This window comes from Salvia hispanica, chromosome 5 (assembly GCF_023119035.1).
Source record: "Salvia hispanica cultivar TCC Black 2014 chromosome 5, UniMelb_Shisp_WGS_1.0, whole genome shotgun sequence".
NCBI lineage: Eukaryota > Viridiplantae > Streptophyta > Magnoliopsida > Lamiales > Lamiaceae > Salvia > Salvia hispanica.
The window spans coordinates 26,503,248-26,521,614 of NC_062969.1; the positions used below are offsets into that span (position 1 = coordinate 26,503,248).

The 18,367-nt window shown below is 37.1% G+C and overlaps 5 protein-coding genes and 1 non-coding gene across 7 annotated transcripts; 1 reads left to right on the forward strand and 5 right to left on the reverse strand.

The window, feature by feature from the left end:
• Nucleotides 1-3,925, reverse strand: LOC125188424 (protein trichome birefringence-like 19). Its single transcript, XM_048085256.1, has 2 exons — nt 3,373-3,925; nt 1-902 (listed from the first exon to the last, which is right to left on the reverse strand). Exons 1-2 carry the CDS (start codon nt 3,847-3,849, stop codon nt 117-119), a joined length of 1,263 nt encoding a protein of 420 aa, XP_047941213.1. The 5' UTR covers nt 3,850-3,925; the 3' UTR covers nt 1-116.
• Nucleotides 3,926-4,704: 779 nt separating this feature from the next.
• On the reverse strand, nt 4,705-7,816 carry LOC125187421 (protein trichome birefringence-like 19). Its single transcript, XM_048084012.1, has 2 exons — nt 7,262-7,816; nt 4,705-5,609 (listed from the first exon to the last, which is right to left on the reverse strand). Exons 1-2 carry the CDS (start codon nt 7,700-7,702, stop codon nt 4,860-4,862), a joined length of 1,191 nt encoding a protein of 396 aa, XP_047939969.1. The 5' UTR covers nt 7,703-7,816; the 3' UTR covers nt 4,705-4,859.
• Nucleotides 7,817-8,296: 480 nt separating this feature from the next.
• On the reverse strand, nt 8,297-10,334 carry LOC125189725 (protein trichome birefringence-like 19). The gene is made up of 3 exons (XM_048086967.1): nt 10,038-10,334; nt 9,465-9,872; nt 8,297-9,111 (listed from the first exon to the last, which is right to left on the reverse strand). The coding sequence occupies exons 1-3, from the start codon at nt 10,332-10,334 to the stop codon at nt 8,344-8,346; spliced, it is 1,473 nt and encodes a 490-aa protein (XP_047942924.1). The 3' UTR covers nt 8,297-8,343.
• Nucleotides 10,335-11,384: 1,050 nt separating this feature from the next.
• Nucleotides 11,385-11,458, reverse strand: TRNAI-AAU. The gene has a single exon. It is a non-coding gene; the product is annotated as a tRNA-Ile (tRNA).
• Nucleotides 11,459-12,023: 565 nt separating this feature from the next.
• On the reverse strand, nt 12,024-15,394 carry LOC125191328 (probable 2,3-bisphosphoglycerate-independent phosphoglycerate mutase). 2 transcript variants are annotated; one of them, XM_048088867.1, is made up of 6 exons: nt 15,260-15,394; nt 14,548-14,884; nt 14,003-14,148; nt 13,546-13,822; nt 13,162-13,434; nt 12,024-12,782 (listed from the first exon to the last, which is right to left on the reverse strand). In XM_048088867.1, the coding sequence occupies exons 2-6, from the start codon at nt 14,854-14,856 to the stop codon at nt 12,306-12,308; spliced, it is 1,482 nt and encodes a 493-aa protein (XP_047944824.1). In that variant the 5' UTR covers nt 14,857-14,884; nt 15,260-15,394; the 3' UTR covers nt 12,024-12,305. The 2 variants fall into 2 exon arrangements, with proteins under 2 accessions (XP_047944824.1, XP_047944823.1); XM_048088866.1 differs by having other exon boundaries at nt 14,548-14,892; nt 15,260-15,391.
• A 978-nt stretch (nt 15,395-16,372) lies between these two features.
• On the forward strand, nt 16,373-16,874 carry LOC125191329 (stress-induced protein KIN2-like). Its single transcript, XM_048088868.1, has 2 exons — nt 16,373-16,533; nt 16,610-16,874. Exons 1-2 carry the CDS (start codon nt 16,408-16,410, stop codon nt 16,679-16,681), a joined length of 198 nt encoding a protein of 65 aa, XP_047944825.1. The 5' UTR covers nt 16,373-16,407; the 3' UTR covers nt 16,682-16,874.
• The last annotated feature ends 1,493 nt before the right edge of the window (nt 16,875-18,367 follow it).

Below are 18,367 nucleotides of genomic sequence, written 5' to 3' on the forward strand. Positions count from 1 at the left end.
TTCCTTTTAATTACATGTAATTGACAAACTCAATGCATTACAAATTTGACTAAGAAACGAAAACAAAAACAATCAAGACACCCAACAAGAAAAGAGGTGTAGTGGTACTTCAATAACTACTGCATTCTCTTCTTCTTCTCCTGATACCATCTTCGGGCCTCCATCTTCAACATATGATGCAAAACATCGGCCCATGAATCAATCGGGCCGGGCAAGCACCAATGCACACAGTCATTATACAACACCACCTTCTCATCGGGCCAATGCCCGTACCTACTCGGGTGCCCATCGGGCCTCAACAGCATCATCTGCGTCGCATCCATCACTCTCATCCTCCTATTCCCTCTCCTCTCCGCCGCCCGAAACTCCTCCAATTGTGTCATATACATATCCAACGTCTGCCCGTCCAACACCGTCTCGTTGCTCCCCACCGGCCTCCTCCGCACGCAGTCTCCGCCGGCGTTCCAATTCCCGCCCTCGAAATGCGACGGCGCGAACGTCCGCATGAGCGTCACTCCCTTGAAATCCTCAAGGGCCCGGAAGGCCGTCCGGAGGGCCCGGCGGAGGCCGTACGTGGTTGGGAAGTCGGTGACGTTGGGGAGCTGGCAGAAGCGGCAGCCGACGATGCGGCGGCGCTCGTAGTAGACGGCAGTGCGGGTGAACCAGTGGCCGGCGTTGATGATGAGGTAGTCGAAGTCGTGGATTTGAGTGGTCCACGACTCGTCGTACTCGTCGAGGTAGAGGTTGAAGAGGCCCGTGTGGGTCGGGCCGTCGGCGTCCCTCTCAGCGGAGCGGACGAGGAACGGTGACCAGAAATATGACATTGTAAAGTTGTAGCTCACGTACTTCCAATGCTTGAAATGCTCGTCCGACGTCGGAGAGACGTCGATCGGGTACTCGACCTAATCGCCAAAGTCAACATGTCAATATTTGACGTGTGTTTCGAATATTAATCAATTTATCATTAGGTCAATAGACTTACACAATTGAACGCTAAAAATTTAATTTGATCCGATAAATAACTCATGTAGTTAGGCAAACAGACCTATATAATTGAACATTAAGGTTAATTTGATAAGATAAATAACTCATCTGTTAATATTTGGCTTGTGATTTAAATATTAATCACTTTATTATTAGGTCAACATACCTATATAACTGAACACAAAGTTAATTTGATAAGATAAGTAACTTTATCTGGTTAAACCAATAGACCTATATAATTGAATATTAAAATTAATTTGATAAGATAAATAACTATTTGTATGACAAACTTACTAAATTAGAAGTTTAAGGCAATTTTTAAGTAAATTACTAAATAGAAACACCCCACCACGTACCATGACAGTCATAACTACCAAATTAAATAATAATAACTCAAAGTTCATGTCATCCCAATATAAAATTAGAATATTTAACACTCGGATTTCATTTTTCTAATATGACCAAAGCCAACTTTATTTTATTTAAAAGGAAGCAATTAAAACCAAATTTACAAGAATTTGAAGATGCGTAGAAAGCAAAAGGCAGAAAAGAGAGATTCGTTTATGTAAATAAAAAGTTACACATTGACAAGGATTCAAACAATTATTAAAAATTACTTTTAGAATGAAGAAAATCAATGACTAAAATAAAGAAAACCATATCATCATAATCTCTACGTGCATTGGACTCATATGCAAGAGTTTAACAGATAAAATATAAAATAAAACAAAGAATGCAATAGATAGAATACGATTGATATTGACTAATATTGGGAACAAGAAAATAATGTGGTGACGCTGCACCATATTCTATAGTCTTTTCTTTTGGCCTATATAGATTTCATACACTTGATCTATTCGAGACAAATTAAACCACGCCAAGGCACATGCACTGTTCCTCTTTACAGTTACATACTATATTTCTATATTATTATTGTTATAAAAATATGTATTTTTACAAATTTTAAATACCTATACTGTCCTTACTTATTTTAAATTTTAACCACACTATTTAATTTTGACCACACGATATATAAGATAGCAATAATATATCTAAAATTTTAAAAAATTGAGAGAGAGAGAGAAGATTTTGAAACAAATATACCTTATACATATATTGTAGGGACAGGTGTGTCATTTTCAAACAAATATATATACTGGAGAAGAAAACACCAAAGTGGGATAGCACTACAGTTGTTCATGTGGGTGTCGGAAGTTGGAATTTTAATTTAAAATAAAACTTGCTCTCCAAAATCTGGAAAAAAATCCAATTAAATAATTTCCATTGCAGAGCTGGAGATGTTGTCAAGATTGGATTCCCTTTTATTATTTAAAAATCCATTTTTATCTATTCCGGGAAAATTAACCAACATTTACACTAGAAAAGACATCCGCCCGAAATAACAAAGAAAATGAATACTATATGGTTTTAATGGAAAATATCATCAATGATGCCGTACACAACCAAATTGTCTTACTACTTCACAGCACAATGTTTCATGTCTGATGATATATACAGCTTAATACTCAATGAAATTGTAAGTACAACTATTGATTACTTTTAATTCGATAAGTTTCGGATCACTATTACTATTCGATAAGTACAACTATTGATTACTTTAATCACTATTAATATTTTATTTAATGAATTCAACAAAAAAATTCCTTTGATCACTAACTACTTAGATTAATTAAGTTTTTTATATTACTAGTATATTACGATAGTAAACCATGAAGAAGAACATTATTATCTTTGTCTAATTTCGAAGGGGTATTAAATAAAACAGTTAAGAGAGATATACGAAACTATTGAAAAGAAGTGGATATATGTACAGTCCTTTCAACTTTAATTCCCTCAAATAATTGATCTTAGCTGGCTAATTATAGGATGATTGCAACTTCTAATAATGATGCCAATAATTTCCCAAAATTTACCAACTAAATCAAATGATAGAGACCATTATGGGGTCAAAAAATCACCGTTTGTCCACCTTAGGTAATCTAACCCATTAACTTGTTTAAAAAATTTTGAACTATCGAGTAACAGGTTACCTAAAACTCAAAACTGCCAAAAACACAAATAAACAATATAGTTTCTTTTCAGCTCTACTTAAAATAATATGACAAGGTAGTACTGGAAGAATGGTCTAGTATTCAGATCTATATTATTTTTTTTTATTAACAAATCACGATGGACTCGAACCTGAGACCTTTGACCTTAGTATTCATTAGTCTACCACTAGACCAACTCACGCACAATCTATATTCATTTATTCAATTATACAAGTGTTGAGTGATGTGCATGTGTAGGGAAGGGAAATGATAGAAACAATTTTGGTATGTTAAGATTGATTAATATTTGAAGCAAAAAATAAAGGAGTTAGCATACCCGGGACAAGAGGCATATCATGGACTGCATCTGATTCCTCCCAACGGAATCTCCGACGAAGGCCAAGGACTTGTCCCGGACGATATCGAGGAACTGGTAGGGGTTGAACAAGGGCAAATCGCAGGCGTCGGGCTTCCAGCGCCACTTGATGAAGTCGGAATCGGGGCGTCCGTATTTCATGCAGTTTTGGTGCTCATGGATAGCCCAGCACGTCTTGTTGGTGTAGTACGGAGCCTCGGGATTCGGGATCCAATCCCCGGTGAAGATATCGCATTCTTCGTGGCTGTCGACTATCTGGATATCTTGCGCCGGAGGATTAATATTGTTCGTTGATGGGGTTTTTTGTGGCGGAGAGGGAGAGGAGTGTTGACTGATTGCGGCCACTAGTATTATTATTATGGCTGCTGCTGTTGCTATCCATATTATCTTTGTTCTTCTCTTCACATTTCGAGCTTTCCGAATGGGGAGAAGATCCATTTGGTGTTGGTTGAGAAATGTCTTTGGCAAGAATAGATAGATAGATAGATGATGGCCTTGTTTATAACTATATGTTGTGTGTGACTTGTGAGATAGAGGGCAGTATGGTAATTGTTTGGTTGTGTTTTTGAAAATAGAATAATATCGAGAGGTCATTGTTCGTAGATGAGTGTGCGTTTTCATAATTAATTAGTTAGCATCATTTTTTCTATTATTTCGGCTAATAATTTATTAGCGCTTAGTTTTGTATTATGTGATAATATAATTAGTAGGGCATGTGATGGAACAAGTCCAACTAATTAAATTGGAAAGCAAATTGCATGTTTTGGACTTTAATGAATTGGGATAGACGAAGGTTATTTTTGTGGAAAAGAGAAAATTTTAATTGTTAAAATTCGTGGAGCACAAACATGTAATTTCAATTTCCAGATTAGTTCAACACACGTAAATTTTGTGCAAGAGAGATTCGAGGGGCCAACCTTGAAAATGATTTGGTAGCCACACCTCTCTCTCTTTTAAGAGTTTTGTTTGTTTTGTTGTTGTTGTTTTTGTTTTTATTTTTATTTTTGTTGTTTGGTTTGCGATATCATGTGTAATCTTTTTTGTACTCAAAACTTTTGAGAGGAGCCCTCACCGAATTATTGCTATAAGAAATTCCGTTTCAAGCATGTCACGGTACTAATAGATGTTGTATGTCTTGTTGCATTTAGTTAAGATCAAATTATGCATAGATAATTAGATGTTACTCCCTTTGCGTTGTGCATTTTATTTAAGTGAGGGTAAATTCGATTATTAAGTGCCTAACTTGTTGGTCTTCCACATCATCTTTTGGACATCTTATAAGGTCGATCATGATAAAGAAATTAGGCTTTACTAACATATTTTTTCATCAGTGAACCTCACCTCAAATATCCATCGGAAAAGGCGTTTACCGATGTATTATCTCATCGATGCACAAAATGTCAGGAAAAAAAATGAGATAATGGCCGCATTTTGTCATTCTCTTCATACTATCTCCGGGCCTCCATGTTCAACAAATGAAGCAAAATATCGGCCCATGAATCAATCGGGCCGGGCAAGCACCAATGCACACAGTCATTGTACAACACCACCTTCTCTTGGGCCCAATGCCCGTACCTACTCGGGTGGCCATCGGGCCTCAACAACATCATTTTGGTCACATCCATCACTCTCACCCCCCTATTCCCTCTCCCCATCGCGGCCCTAAACTCCTCCAATTGGGCCGCATGCATATCCAACGTTTGCCCGTCCAGCACCGTCCCGTTGCTCCACAGCGGCCGTCGCCGCACACAGTCGCCTCCGGCGTTCCACTCCCCACCTTCGAAATGCGCTGGCGCGAACGTCCGCATGAGCGTCACGCCAGCGAAATTCTCGAGGGCGCGGAAGGCCGTCCGGAAGGCCCGGCGGTAGGCGTAGGTTGCTGGGAGGTCGGTGATGTTTGGGAGCAGGCAGTAGCGGCAGCCGACGACGCGGCGGCTTTCGTAGTAGACGGTGTTGCGGTTGAACCAGTGGCCGGCGTTGATGATGAGGTAGTCGAAGCCGTGGATTTGATCGGTCCACGACTCGTCCAACTCGTCGAGGTAGAGGTTGAAGAGGCCTATGTTGGTCGGCCCGACGTCGTCTCTCACGCCGGAGCGGACGAGGAACGGGGACCAGAAATATGACATTGTGAAGTTGTAGTTCACGTACTTCCAGTGCTTGTCGGTCGTCGGAGGGGACATGTCGATCGGGTACTCAACCTGGTCGTCAAAAAATCAGTTTGTCAATATTCGACTTGCTATATCGATATATACTATATTTTGTGACTATATGTATGTAAATTCATTTGATTATTTGCAAGTAAAATTGGATTGATTTTTAGAGTATAGTTAACTTTAGAAAAAATTGCAAGGAAAAGCCGAAGCATAATAAAGAAAATTAATGAAATGAGGAGTGTGGTAACTGTTACTAGTAGTTAGTAACATATAAATTTGAGTAATCGCCGTATAGATTGAATCATTATCTTTATACTAAGAAAAAACACCAATTTAGTTGAGTATTCCCTGCCGTCTCTATTAAATATCTCATATTTCTTTATTCGGATAGATTGCAATAAATGTCTCATTTCACTTTAACTACTTTTTAGTAAATGAATCATACATTACTAACTTATTCTACTCACAATTATATTATAAAACTAATACTCCATTTGTTTTCATAGTAGTGAAGACATTTCTTTTCGACCCGAAGATTAAGAAAAATTGTGTTAAGTGGGTTAAATAAATAAAGAACAAAGTAGGAAATGAAGAATGTAGAGAGATAAAAGAGAAAATAAAGTAAGAAAAAGTAGAATAAGTGAAAAGAAATGTGTTAACTTTAAAAAAAAAAGGAAATGATTCAACTACTATGAAACAGATGGAGTACTATATAAAAGTGGGGTCCATATTTCACTAATTTTAATCACTCAATTTTCTTCACAAAGTCAAATAATTTCTTGAAATCCGCACAAGTCAAACATGAGACATTCAATGTGGATAGGAAGGAGTAGTTAGTTTGGACTGAATATAAAAGGGTAATATTTAGTACTCCCTCTGTCTCGGATAATTCGGGTCACTTTGACCGGACACAGATTTTAAGAATTGTAATGAAAAGTGAGTTGAAAAAATTAGTGGAATGTGAGTCCTACCTTAATATATTAGTTTTATAATAAAATGTGAGTATGAATGAGTTAGTGGAATATGAGGTCCACTACCAAAAATGGTAAAAGTAAAATGGGACAAATTATGTGGGACAGACCGAAATGGAAGATTAAGACGAATTATCCGGGACGAGCTAGGACACGCTTAAAAACAAACATGGGGTTCAAAGAGAATCCTATATATAAATAATTCCAATTGCAGAGCTGGAGATGTCGTCAAGATTGGATTCCCCTTTTATTATTTTAAAATCCATATTTGTCTATTTCGAAAATATATGCAACATTTACACTGGAAAAGACATCACTTTTGTACATCAAAATTATAGATCTTAGCTGGCTAAATATAGGATGATTGCAACTTGTAATAATAAGGCCAAAAATTTCCCAATATTTACCAATGTCAAATGATAGAGACCATTTTAATTACATGGGGTCAAAAAATCATGGTTGTCAGCCTTAGGGTAAACTGACTCCATTAACTCTTTTGTAAAATTTGAACTGCCAAATGGAGTGACAGGTTAACTAAAACTCAAAAAAGCAAAAAAAGAACAAACAACAATTTAAAAATCAGGTTACAGTGAACTCAAACCCAAACTCAAGACCTTTAACCTCAAATCTGAACCACTCTATTACTATGCCAACACGGACGGTTTATATTCATATTTACTCATACAACTAAAGAAAAAAGAAAGGAGATGAATGTGAGTGTGATACCCGAGACAAGAGGCAGATGATGGACTGCATCTGGTTCCTCGCAACAGAATCTCCGACGAAGGCCAAGGACTTGCCCCGGACGATATCGAGGAACTGATAGGGGTTGAACAATGGCAATTCGCAGCCGTCGGGCTTCCACCGCCACTTGATGAAGTCAGAATCGGGGCGTCCGTATTTCATGCAGTTCTGGTGGTCATGGATAGCCCAGCATGTCTTGTTTGTGTAGTACGGAGCCTCCGGGTCGGGGATCCAATCCCCGCTGAAGATATCGCAGGCTTCTTGTGCCGGAGGCGCCATTGATGGGCTTTTTGGTGGCGGAGAGGCGTATTGCGGGTTGCTCACACAGATTGCGGTCACTAGTATTATCGCTGCTGCTGTTGCTATCCAAATTATCTTTCTTCTTATCAAATTTCGGGCTTTTCGAATGGGGAGAAATTCCATTTGGAGCTTCTAATGGGTTAGTTGAGTAATGTCTTTGGCAAGAATAGATAGACTATGGCCTTGCTTGTTTGGCTGTGTTTTGGAAAATGGAATCATTTCTACCGAGAGATGAGAGTGCCTTTTCTACTATTTCGGCTAATAATTAATTAGAGCTTTGTTTTGTATCAGTATGTACTAGCAATTAATATAATTAGTAGGGCATGTGATAGAACAAGTTCACCTAATTAATTTGGATAACAAATTACATGTTTTGGACTTTAATCAAGTAGCTCCAAATTAAGCTCGAATACAAGATTTTGAACCTTGCAGATTGAATGTTATTTTTGTAGAAAGGTGAAAAACTGAATTGTTTAAATTCTTGGAAAACAAACATGTAATTTCTTTTTCCAGATTAATTAGCGCAAGGGAGATTCGAGGGCCAACCTTGAAAATGATTTGGTAGTCACACTTCTCTCTCTCTTAAGAGTTAGTTTGTTTTGTTGTTTTTGGTTTATGATAATGTGATCTTTTATGTACTCAAAACTTTTGAGAGGAGCACTGATCGAATTATTGGTATAAGAAATTCCATTGTTTAACCAAATTGAGGCATGTCACGGTACTAATGGATGTTGCAATTAAGATGAAAAAGTAAAAACAAAGTGCTATAATCTAGAATCTACTTGTCTCTTTAATAACTGATGCAAAAAATCATTCCAAGCATCAATGGGTCCAGGCAAGCACCAATGCACGCAGTCATTCGCAAACGTCTGATTCTCCACGGGCCAATGCCCATATCTACTCGGATGCCCATCCGGCCGCAGCAGCATCGCCACCGTCGCATCAAACAGCTTGAACGTCCCTCCGCTCCTCCTCCCCTCTTCCTGCGCAACTCTCAGCTCCTCCAGCTGTATCACATACAGCTGGAGGCCATAATCCTCCAGCTCCACCTCGCCCCTCCTGTACGGCCGCCTCCGCACGCAGTCTCCGCCCTTGTCCCACGCCGCCCCCTCAAAGTGCGACGGCGCGTACGTCCTCAGGAACGCCACGCCCCTGAACCCGCCCTCGTTCATGCCTCGGAAGGCTGTGTGGAAGGCGTGGCGGTAGCTGAAGTAGGCGCTGAGGTGGGTGGCGTTGGGCTCCGGGCAGTATAGGCAGCCCGCGAGGCGGCCGCGGAGGTGGAAGTAGGTGGGCCGGAAGAACCAGTGGCCTGCGGAGATGACCACGTAGTCCAAGAGGGCGATCTGGGAGGTCCAGTGGAGGTCGGGCTCGTCCAGGTAGAGCTTGAAAGGGCGGCGCTCGTCGTTCAGATCGGTTTTTTCGGTTTTGACTAGGTAAGGAGACCAAAACATGGAGATGTTGAAGTCATACTCTCTGTATTCGTACCGTTGGTTTTGGTCCAATGGTTTCGACATGTCTACCGGATTTGCAACCTGATAAATAATTTAGGAAAGATAAATAAATAAAACAACTTACTTTTTTTTAAGTCATTTTCAAAAATAGATCAATTATCTACTCTATCAAACTGTCCCAAATGATAATTCAGACGTGATATAGTTAGATACACTCCTCAGTTCCCAATTAATTGTCACCAATTTCATTTTTAGTCCGTCCATAATTAGTTGTCACCCTTACTTTATACTCTATTCGTGACAACTTAGTTGAGTCGTATTCATTTTTTTCCCCTCTTACTTTAACTTTAACTAACTTTCTATTTCATTTCTTAAAATTCGTGACAGGTCAAACGGTACCAATTGATGGGGGACGGAAGGAGTGGAGTACTTACTCTGGACAAGAGACAGATCAAAGACTGCATATGATTCCTGGCGACAGAATCGCCTACAAAAGCTAAGGATTTCCCTCTAACAAGCTGCAAAAACTGCCGCGGCTCGAAGAGAGGCAGCTCACAGTCATCGGGCTTCCACCTCCATTTCAAAAAACCCCTATCGGGCCGCCCGAACTTGAGACAATTCTGGTGCTCCTGAATTGCATTGCACGTGTCGTTCGTGTAATACGGGCCGTACGCATTCGGCACCCATTCGCCCGAAAACAAGTCGCACTGATCCTCATCGGACACTCGCCTTCTTATCTCCCCGCGATACCTACTCTGATCATCGCTTGCGCTTTTCCACTGCACTCCCTTATCCTCCTTTTGCGGCCTTCTCTTTCTCTTTCTCTTCCTTCTTCCTCTCCCCTATTGGCAAACGAAAGAAAATAAAAATAATTAACAATATTTCACATCGAGAGAAATAAAACCAGTGTATAAGTCTTTCTATCATTCCCTTTATTGCAAACATAACGAAATGCTATTTAAAGAAACCATTGCATGAGTAACAAATTCAAAGAGGAATACAATCACCTTATCCTTATCATTGTTTTTCCTTATGGGGGCGAGGTGGTTGTCCACCGCTGTGGCCGTATCGTGGTGGCAGACGGGGGAGCAAGGGTTCTCAGTTGGAAGGGATTCCATCGGAGTGATTGAATCCACGTACGGTGGCGACGTCGTTTTGTACAATTGTTTCCATGAATCTCTTAAAGCTGGATAATATAATGGAATTGTTATAACAATTACTAGAGCAATCAATGGAGTAAGTCTTGATGCTTTTCTTCGTGGCTCAGGCTTCCCAACTGGAAGCTCCGACGCCTGGAATTTCATTGCAATTTAAGATTTAGACATGATGATTGATTTTAATATTTTGAATAAGAGAAAAACAGAATCACTCTTTATGTTTTGTGAGAAAAGAAAGGGGAGTTTTCAGGAATGAGAAAGGTTCCAAGGAAAATAGGTTGAAGTTGGTTGTACAAGAAGCAATTGTATAAAATTCACTCGCATATTTGGTATTCATCATTTCGTTGTTAAGTAAGTTGTTCATTGTGTACATATTTGTATGGATGATGATTTAATTGAGATCATCTAATGCCGATATATGTGATGTGATAATTATTCATTGTAGACTATTATGTGGCGCGATCTATAGAATGGTAATACGGTAATGTGGATCAGATTATAGATGCACAATACTCATTAGTCATTTATACTACATATATTGTGACTAGACGACTGGATTAGGATATGATTGTTAGCATGAGATTCCAAATATATTTGCCTATTTTATTTTTAAAATACGTACAAATAGTATATCATTCTGAGTTGGTGGTATTCGATTTCCAAGATAAAATAATATCAAGATACAATCTAGGATTGAGTTGTGAGATTATTTTAGTCATGAAGATTAACTATGACTAATTATCCAATGATTATCCATCTAGGATTGAGTTGTTGGATTGAATCTTATGAACCAAACATACTATAAATTTAATCACGGATACAATCTTGCAAAATGAACAACCCTTGAATGATCTTTCCATATCCAACTGCCATGTATCGAAAATTCTGAAAAAAAAAATTGCTGGGCAAATTCTAAAGGTTTGTGAAATACATGTCCGATAGAAGTTTTCAATTAAAAAGTTAGTATTAATTTTTGATTGGATATTGTAGGTATTTCTCACTAACTCTGAAAGTGGTCCTAAAAGATCGAACTATGACATGGGAGGTTTTAAATCGATTATGTATTTAAAACAATGATAATTCATTTGTGAGTGGAATAGATAACTTGTATACATAATACGCCATCAAGTGGCATTCCACGTCATGCAAATGTATAGTTCAGTAAACCAACACAAAAAAAAAAAACAAAAATGAAAGTGGCCCATGCAGGTTTCGAACCTGCGACCTTCGCGTTATTAGCACGACGCTCTAACCAACTGAGCTAATAGGCCTTGTTGAAATATACTTGAACAATTAAATAAAGTAGAAGGCCGGAGCTCTGCGGCTCTCACCTGCCACTGCAACCCCCAAGATCGGTTCCATGAAGTGTTCCATCATCCCTTCTTCTCAGCAAAGGTCACTTTTGACATACAAGTTACAACAAATACTTACTTTTGCATATTCACAAACACTCATGAATGCAAGCTCTGAACTCATCAGACATGCTCGAAGAGGCTGCATTTCCTGCTCATCAAATTAGCCTTAGTACTACTATTTCATTTTGTTTCGACATCCTGTTGCAATAGTAGGGAGGACACACCGTTTGATTTGATATGCCTTGTGTTACAGAGACGGCACCATGTATCCTCTTCTAGGGATGACGCCACGGTTTCTGGCCTTGGCCTCAGCCGGCAGATCCCACCGTTACAAGAAAAGGTGCTAGTATTCTTTTGAGTTTTGACCATCACGCAAAACCTTATTTGAAAATCAATTACTTACTATTCGTGACCAAAATCACTTCTACAATATCTTCCTGATACCATGAGAAATTCCTTAGTAGAGAGTGGCAGGCAGAGATATAGAAGATTTGGTGTTTTCTGTTTCATTTATCAACTGGAAAACAGATGCTAAGCACTGTTACAATAGATATTGTTACAAGGCACTGAGAAGGATTCCAACGAATGTTTTATTTCACTTTCAAAACAAAGTGAACAACGAAACCCATTATTACATGTGTCAAGTGCAAGGAACAAACTAGAGAAGAACTACTGCTTACCTGCTGAAATGTTTTTTTAGCATAAATGGTCTTGTCACAAGGTTAAAGGTATACTTACACAGAAATGGATACAGGAGCTATTATTAAAGCTTAAGAAAAGCCTTTATGATCCCCATCATTTCACTACCAGTAAAGCGCCCTAGAATTCCTCTGGCTGCTGCTATCTCATTGAACTCGAAAACTTTGTCACCTCTGAAAGCCTGGCCCTGTTTGCCCTGTTTCTCTTCTTGACTTCTGTCAGCTTGTGCTAAATCATCACCAGGCTCAACCGTTGGAAGAGGAAAGGGATCGAGGGAAATATTAGAAAGATATGATTCCCCACCCACAGCACCAATGAAGTCTTTCAAACGACACAGGGTAAATGGGACTGGTTCAAAACTGTGATCACCATATTCAACAGGAGTAGAATGATCTCCAGTGACACAAATGTGATATTGGAAATCCCCTGTTGATTCTGCTTGCCAGAGGAGCTTAGCTAGTTGGCCTATAGCTTTATCAACAGCTTCTAAGCCTTTTACTTTGAAGACACTGGCTTTATCATGACCAGCATCATCTATTGCCTGCAATCAGCAACATTTTTGAAGATACTCAGATGACAACAAAACAGAACCTTTCAGATATTTAGATTCAATGCGAGGAGAAAAGAGCAGAACTGAGACAGATAAGTAAAAATTTGGAACCAATATCCTTGCAGAGATTTTAACAGGTGGCTGCAAAAGTTTGAGGGGGAAAAACATTGACGTATTTTCCACACACAAAAAGTTAAGTTTTCTGAACAAAATGCTTTCTTGTTTATCATATGCAAGAAAAAACAGTACTAGCATAGTATCAAAGCCTAGAAATCAAGTATAACAGATATTAGAGGGAACCATGTATGATAAGCACAATTATATAAGTGATGAAGTGAATGGATGGGAATTTGTAATGTCGTGTCACCACCTTAATATGAAAGAAGCCAAAGTCATAGCCATCAGGTCTGCCGGGTTTATGTTCATCTGACCCAGGTACAAAGACATTGGGGCATGAGTTAGAAGGAGCTGAGAGTGCTCCGGCTATTGCAGTTGCTTTTGAGGTTAACAGGGTTCTGTAGTCCCCTGTTGCTCCCGGAGCTTCTAAAATATCAATACCAAGGGATAAACCCAAACCAGCAATGATTTTAGTAGGAGCAACCATACAAGGCCACAAACCGTGCAATTTTTCAAATGAGGGGACCTGGATTTATCATTTTTGGTTAAGAAGCAGTTCACCAGTAAAATATACAGTTATCTAAATGGATTTTTGATTAAAAAACGCGAATGCTGATAACTTTTTATGAAAGATTACCTCAATTCGAATCCCACAACCTCGTAAAAGGACAAGATTAGCTATATTCTTTCCTTCGGCAACCCTTCTAGCATTCACAGGATGATTAACCAAAATTCGGGATATCTCTTTCGATAACTCATTAACAACTGAAGCCGTATTCTTTGCTTCATCAGAATCATCAAGAGGCTGAGCTTGTAAAAGCAGGCGATTATCCTTCAAAGGGTCTGTTCCCGATATGTTTCCACTTAATTTTGGTCCTTTAACAACCACCCCACATCTATGCTCTGTGGCATACCTATAGAGATTATAATATCACATGACTTGTAATTGGCAACAGTAGCATTAGCAGCGCATAGAAGCCTGACTTCTTAGAAGTCACAACACAACTTGAATGCAATTCATTAACATTGGCTTACTACTATTCAATAAAGTGAGTGTGTTTGCATAAATATGTAAAATCTTGAACAACATGCACCTGACTCTAACTTCGTATTGAGGAAAAGAAGGCAGCTTGAGTCCGTCCAGCGCTGCACAAAGAACGGGACCTTCTTCCTCAAAATGCCTGTCTGCCCTCCTGCTGGTAACTACACCAGTACTTTCATCAAGAGTTGCAAAGTTGGACTGAGATAAAAAGACGGGCACAATGAAAATCAGCTACATTGTTTATGGTTCTGAATTATTAGGAAAGTGAAAATGAGTAGTAAGTAGAGAACAATTCTATTGAATCAATACAGAACATGTCAGTGAAACTGAGGCTACTGTTGGTACAAGGCAGGCTGTTGTTAAGACGCAGCAATAAAATACTTTTTCTCTATGAAAATGTATCTTTCCTTTTGAGATGAAATAAGAAGAGTTTGAATTACATCCCAATTATGACAATTTACCAATCTAAAAACAAAAGTACTAAAAACTTAAGCATAAATACACAAAACTACCAGAAGTTTGAGAAAGAAACTAAACTTTGCAGGATATTAGTTAACAGTAAAAGAAAAACTTAAGATAGCAGTAGCACACACGTACTTTAAAAGCGATATCTCCAGGTGACATTGCCAAACCTGCGCCCATGGACTCGAACGCACCTCGGCCTCGATAATAGATCCTAGGATCATAGCCCAATAGAGAAAGATGTGCAGTATCACTTCCACAACCTAAGCCTACTTCAACAGGGTCCATAAGACCGTTGATGCCAGCCGATGCTATTGCATCCAAATTAGGGACATTGGCAACTTGTAAGGGAGTCTTATAGCCAAATCTGGGAAGTGATACATCTCCCACCCCATCAATTAGAATAAAAGCAACCCTTCTCTTTGGCTCCTTAGAGTTAACCATTTCCTTAAGCTATAACACTGTTTTCGACCTATGCAACTGAGCAATCGATTAGGAGAATAAAAACAAATTTATATCTTTATATACAAATTTCTGGTATCATCGTATAATTAGGGCAATGCACTTGATTACAGATATAAACAACAGAAACCCACGAAAAAGAAGCAAGATTGCAAACCTAAGACAAATAAATAAATCAATAGCCAAGCAAGTATGTAGGAGCAATTTACTTTTTAAAATTATTGAACTTGTGCCAAGGTCGAGACCGAAGCAACTAAATCCAATTGAAAACATCAATTAAGAATCATATTCACCCGGAAATTCACTAACAAACAACAATAACTATTACATCAAATGAGATACTAGTAAATCGATGATCATCGTGATTGCAAATAGCGTTTTGTACCTTTGAAGAATCTAAAATCTCGAAACTCAGAAAACGATTTAGTCTTTCATATATGAATTTGAGAAACTAGGAGTGGAGGAGTGGAGTGAGGTAGCGTCGTTTGTATGCGATTCCAACGAGAATTTCCTAGTTTGCATTATGACCCCATAAATTTCAATTCTCTTACTTTACGCCTCATAAAATACCCCAATTTTGATACTCTTTATGTCCCATTAAATATGCAACATTTGTTTTTCGGCACGGGATTTTATATAGTGTTGTTTTGTGAGTTAATGAAGAGAGAGTAAAGTAAGAGAGAAGAAAAAATAGAGAGAATATTGTTTTCATTTTTAGAAACATTTCATTTTTAATGAGACAGGGGGAGTATTTTGGAGATTCATTCAACCATTGCGTTAGTGTGCTAACTACTTTATAGTAATAATTAATAACTTTCAATTCTGTGTATTAAAATTACCAATACAAGGACATAACTATATCAATAACATGTAAATTTAAATATCAACACAAAAATAAAATTTTATCAACACAAAAATATTGATAAATTTATATTTTATGTTAATATTTTTAACATACAAAATTGATATTAATTATTAATTACTAAAACTAGTTAGTATTTGATCACATGCTCATTCAACCATATCAACAAAATATCCTCAGCGTATCTCCCCCCCTACCAATTTCTATAGAATTAATAAACGTTACCTTGATTGATTTACTGGTTTTATTTATCTTTGATGTATTTGTCATGATTTTGGCTACAAATCTTGTATTGCTCTTAACATGTTTGTGAATCATGGATCAATTATCAATTTAATAAGTTTGTTTTTCCAGCTATCGTCTCTATATGTCTACGATGATGTGATATAGTAGTAGAATATATAGATGCATTTATACTAGGTGTCTCTCTATAGCAATCGTAGACCTATATATAGATTTATAAAAATAACGAAACCATTCTCCCTTATATTTCGCGTATTGAACCGCACATTTCACACACCATTCTTAGTAAAATGAAAAACATGGTTGTGACTCTTGGATTTGGCGCATGAATCGCACATTTGACAGACTATAAATATACCTCAACAAAACCACCAACAATAACACACTAGCAAGAATAATTTGTACGTAATTGATAATAAGCAGAAAATATGAATAACACAGAGAGTGCAAGCTACAGAGCCGGCGAGGCCAAAGGCCGAGCCCAGGAGAAGGGCAGCCAGCTCCTCGACAAGGCCGGCAACGCTGCTCAATCCGCTAAGGAATCCCTTCAGGATGTAATAAATAAATTATATTGCCTTCAATTCTCATTTGTAATTACATAATTATATCATAATTAAAATTGTGTTTCAGGCTGGATGTCAGGCACAAGCCAAGGCACAAGGTGCTGTGGATGCTGTCAAGGATGCTGTCAACAAAAATTGACCATGCCTCCATCATCAAGCGTTTCTCGCAATTTATTTCATCTTTTTTTTTTCTAGATAGATTTTGAATTAGTAAATCATTTGTAGGCTTCGTTCTGACATTGATAAATAGTCAGCGATGAAGTTGCTCTCTATTATGAGCGAATAAATATATTAAATAAATTAGGGCTATTGGCCCTTAAATATACAAACTATTACGCGATTTATGTGTTACACATAAACTCAAAAATCTATACAAAAGGGAGTTTTAAAAAAAATAACATAAATATTATCGGAAAGTAAAAAAAAATTCTAATACTTTTTTAAATATATAAATAAAAATTAATTTAAAATGTTTTAATATTTGACACTCAATTTTCGAATTTAATATGACTTTAATGAATTTAATACCTATAACTTCTATATATGCAGTTAACAAGCCAAGTATTTACTTATTGTTCCAATATTTTCGCCTACAAATTTATATCAATTTTTTCAACCCATGTAGTGTATATTATTTGTATGAATTTTAATAGTATCATATATTTATCATATTGCAAGTTGTGTTTTTCTTAACTTTTATTTTTTTATATTAATTTGTAGTATAGTACTTAGATTCCCAATAATATTTTGAAGAACACATTAGAAATAAATTAGTTTTTATAATTTTATGTTAAAGTTTTATGTGAATATTAATGGAACTTAATCACACTTTTATCATCTTTCATTTTTTAGCATTGGATTATATCCTACTTTTAAAAATTGACATTTTTTCAAATTTCTATTTTTAATGCATAATAATTTAATATTATATATTTATATGCATTTAAAATAAAATACAATGTGTTGTGCAGAGTGAGATGCTAGGTGGTACTCTTGCAGCAACTTAATTTCGATTTGACTTATTTAGCAGAACGAGAAATTTTCCAATTTGTAAATGCAATGTTATGATAAGATCATATTATGTTACTCCCTCCGTCCCAAGATAAGTGATTTACTTTTTTTGGGCACGGGATTTAAGGAATGGTATTTAAATAAGTTAGAGTGGAGAGAGTAAAGTATGAGAGAGGGAAAAGTAGAGAGGAGAAGAGAGAATAAAGTAGATGGAGAATAAAGTAAGAGAGATGACTTTTTGCTAAAAATAGAAATAGGTCACTTATAGTGGGACACGTTAAAAAGGAATACAAGTCACTTATCTTGGGACGGAGGAAGTATGATGATGTAGATTTTCGATTACGTGAATGCACATATAATTTTCAATGACAGTAAATGCTCATAAAAAATTTAGTTCCAAAAATCTCAATCGGTTTAAATTACTAAAGTAATTTTATTCTATGAAAATTCAATTGCATAATTTTTGTATGAAAAAATTTGCATGGAAAAATATGCATGGAAAAATATGCATAAGTATATCAATCAAATGGCATTACCAAATGAGATGAATACGAAAATCGAATGTTTATGATTAAGTAATTGTATTTAATGGTTCAAATGACAATTGTCTACTGCCCTTTAATTATTATGTTGAGGTTAATATAAATTTAATTATTATCTTGAGGTCAAATGAAAAGGTAAATTTAATGTTATGATGAAATATATTTTTGAATCTTTAAAATGACTAAAACAGAAAAAATGAATAGTTTTAGAGAAAAAATATGTAACTCTTAATCCTCCATAATTTTAAGTTTCTCTAAATAACTACATCAAT

Coding starts and splice junctions, on each gene's coding strand:
- LOC125188424 (XM_048085256.1), bottom strand. CDS start 3,849: ATGGATCTTCTCCCCATTCGGAAAGCTCGAAATGTGAAGAGAAGAACA. Junction 903..3,372: donor TGATATGCCTCTTGTCCCGG/GTATGCTAACTC, acceptor TTTGGCGATTAG/GTCGAGTACCCGATCGACGT.
- LOC125191329 (XM_048088868.1), top strand. CDS start 16,408: ATGAATAACACAGAGAGTGCAAGCTACAGAGCCGGCGAGGCCAAAGGC. Junction 16,534..16,609: donor CTAAGGAATCCCTTCAGGAT/GTAATAAATAAA, acceptor ATTGTGTTTCAG/GCTGGATGTCAGGCACAAGC.
- LOC125191328 (XM_048088867.1), bottom strand. CDS start 14,856: ATGGTTAACTCTAAGGAGCCAAAGAGAAGGGTTGCTTTTATTCTAATT. Junction 14,149..14,547: donor CTGGAGATATCGCTTTTAAA/GTACGTGTGTGC, acceptor TTTTTATCTCAG/TCCAACTTTGCAACTCTTGA. Junction 12,783..13,161: donor TTGGCTTCTTTCATATTAAG/GTGGTGACACGA, acceptor TGCTGATTGCAG/GCAATAGATGATGCTGGTCA.
- LOC125187421 (XM_048084012.1), bottom strand. CDS start 7,702: ATGGAATTTCTCCCCATTCGAAAAGCCCGAAATTTGATAAGAAGAAAG. Junction 5,610..7,261: donor TCATCTGCCTCTTGTCTCGG/GTATCACACTCA, acceptor TTTGACGACCAG/GTTGAGTACCCGATCGACAT.
- LOC125189725 (XM_048086967.1), bottom strand. CDS start 10,334: ATGAAATTCCAGGCGTCGGAGCTTCCAGTTGGGAAGCCTGAGCCACGA. Junction 9,873..10,037: donor AAAACAATGATAAGGATAAG/GTGATTGTATTC, acceptor GTTTGCCAATAG/GGGAGAGGAAGAAGGAAGAG. Junction 9,112..9,464: donor TGATCTGTCTCTTGTCCAGA/GTAAGTACTCCA, acceptor ATTATTTATCAG/GTTGCAAATCCGGTAGACAT.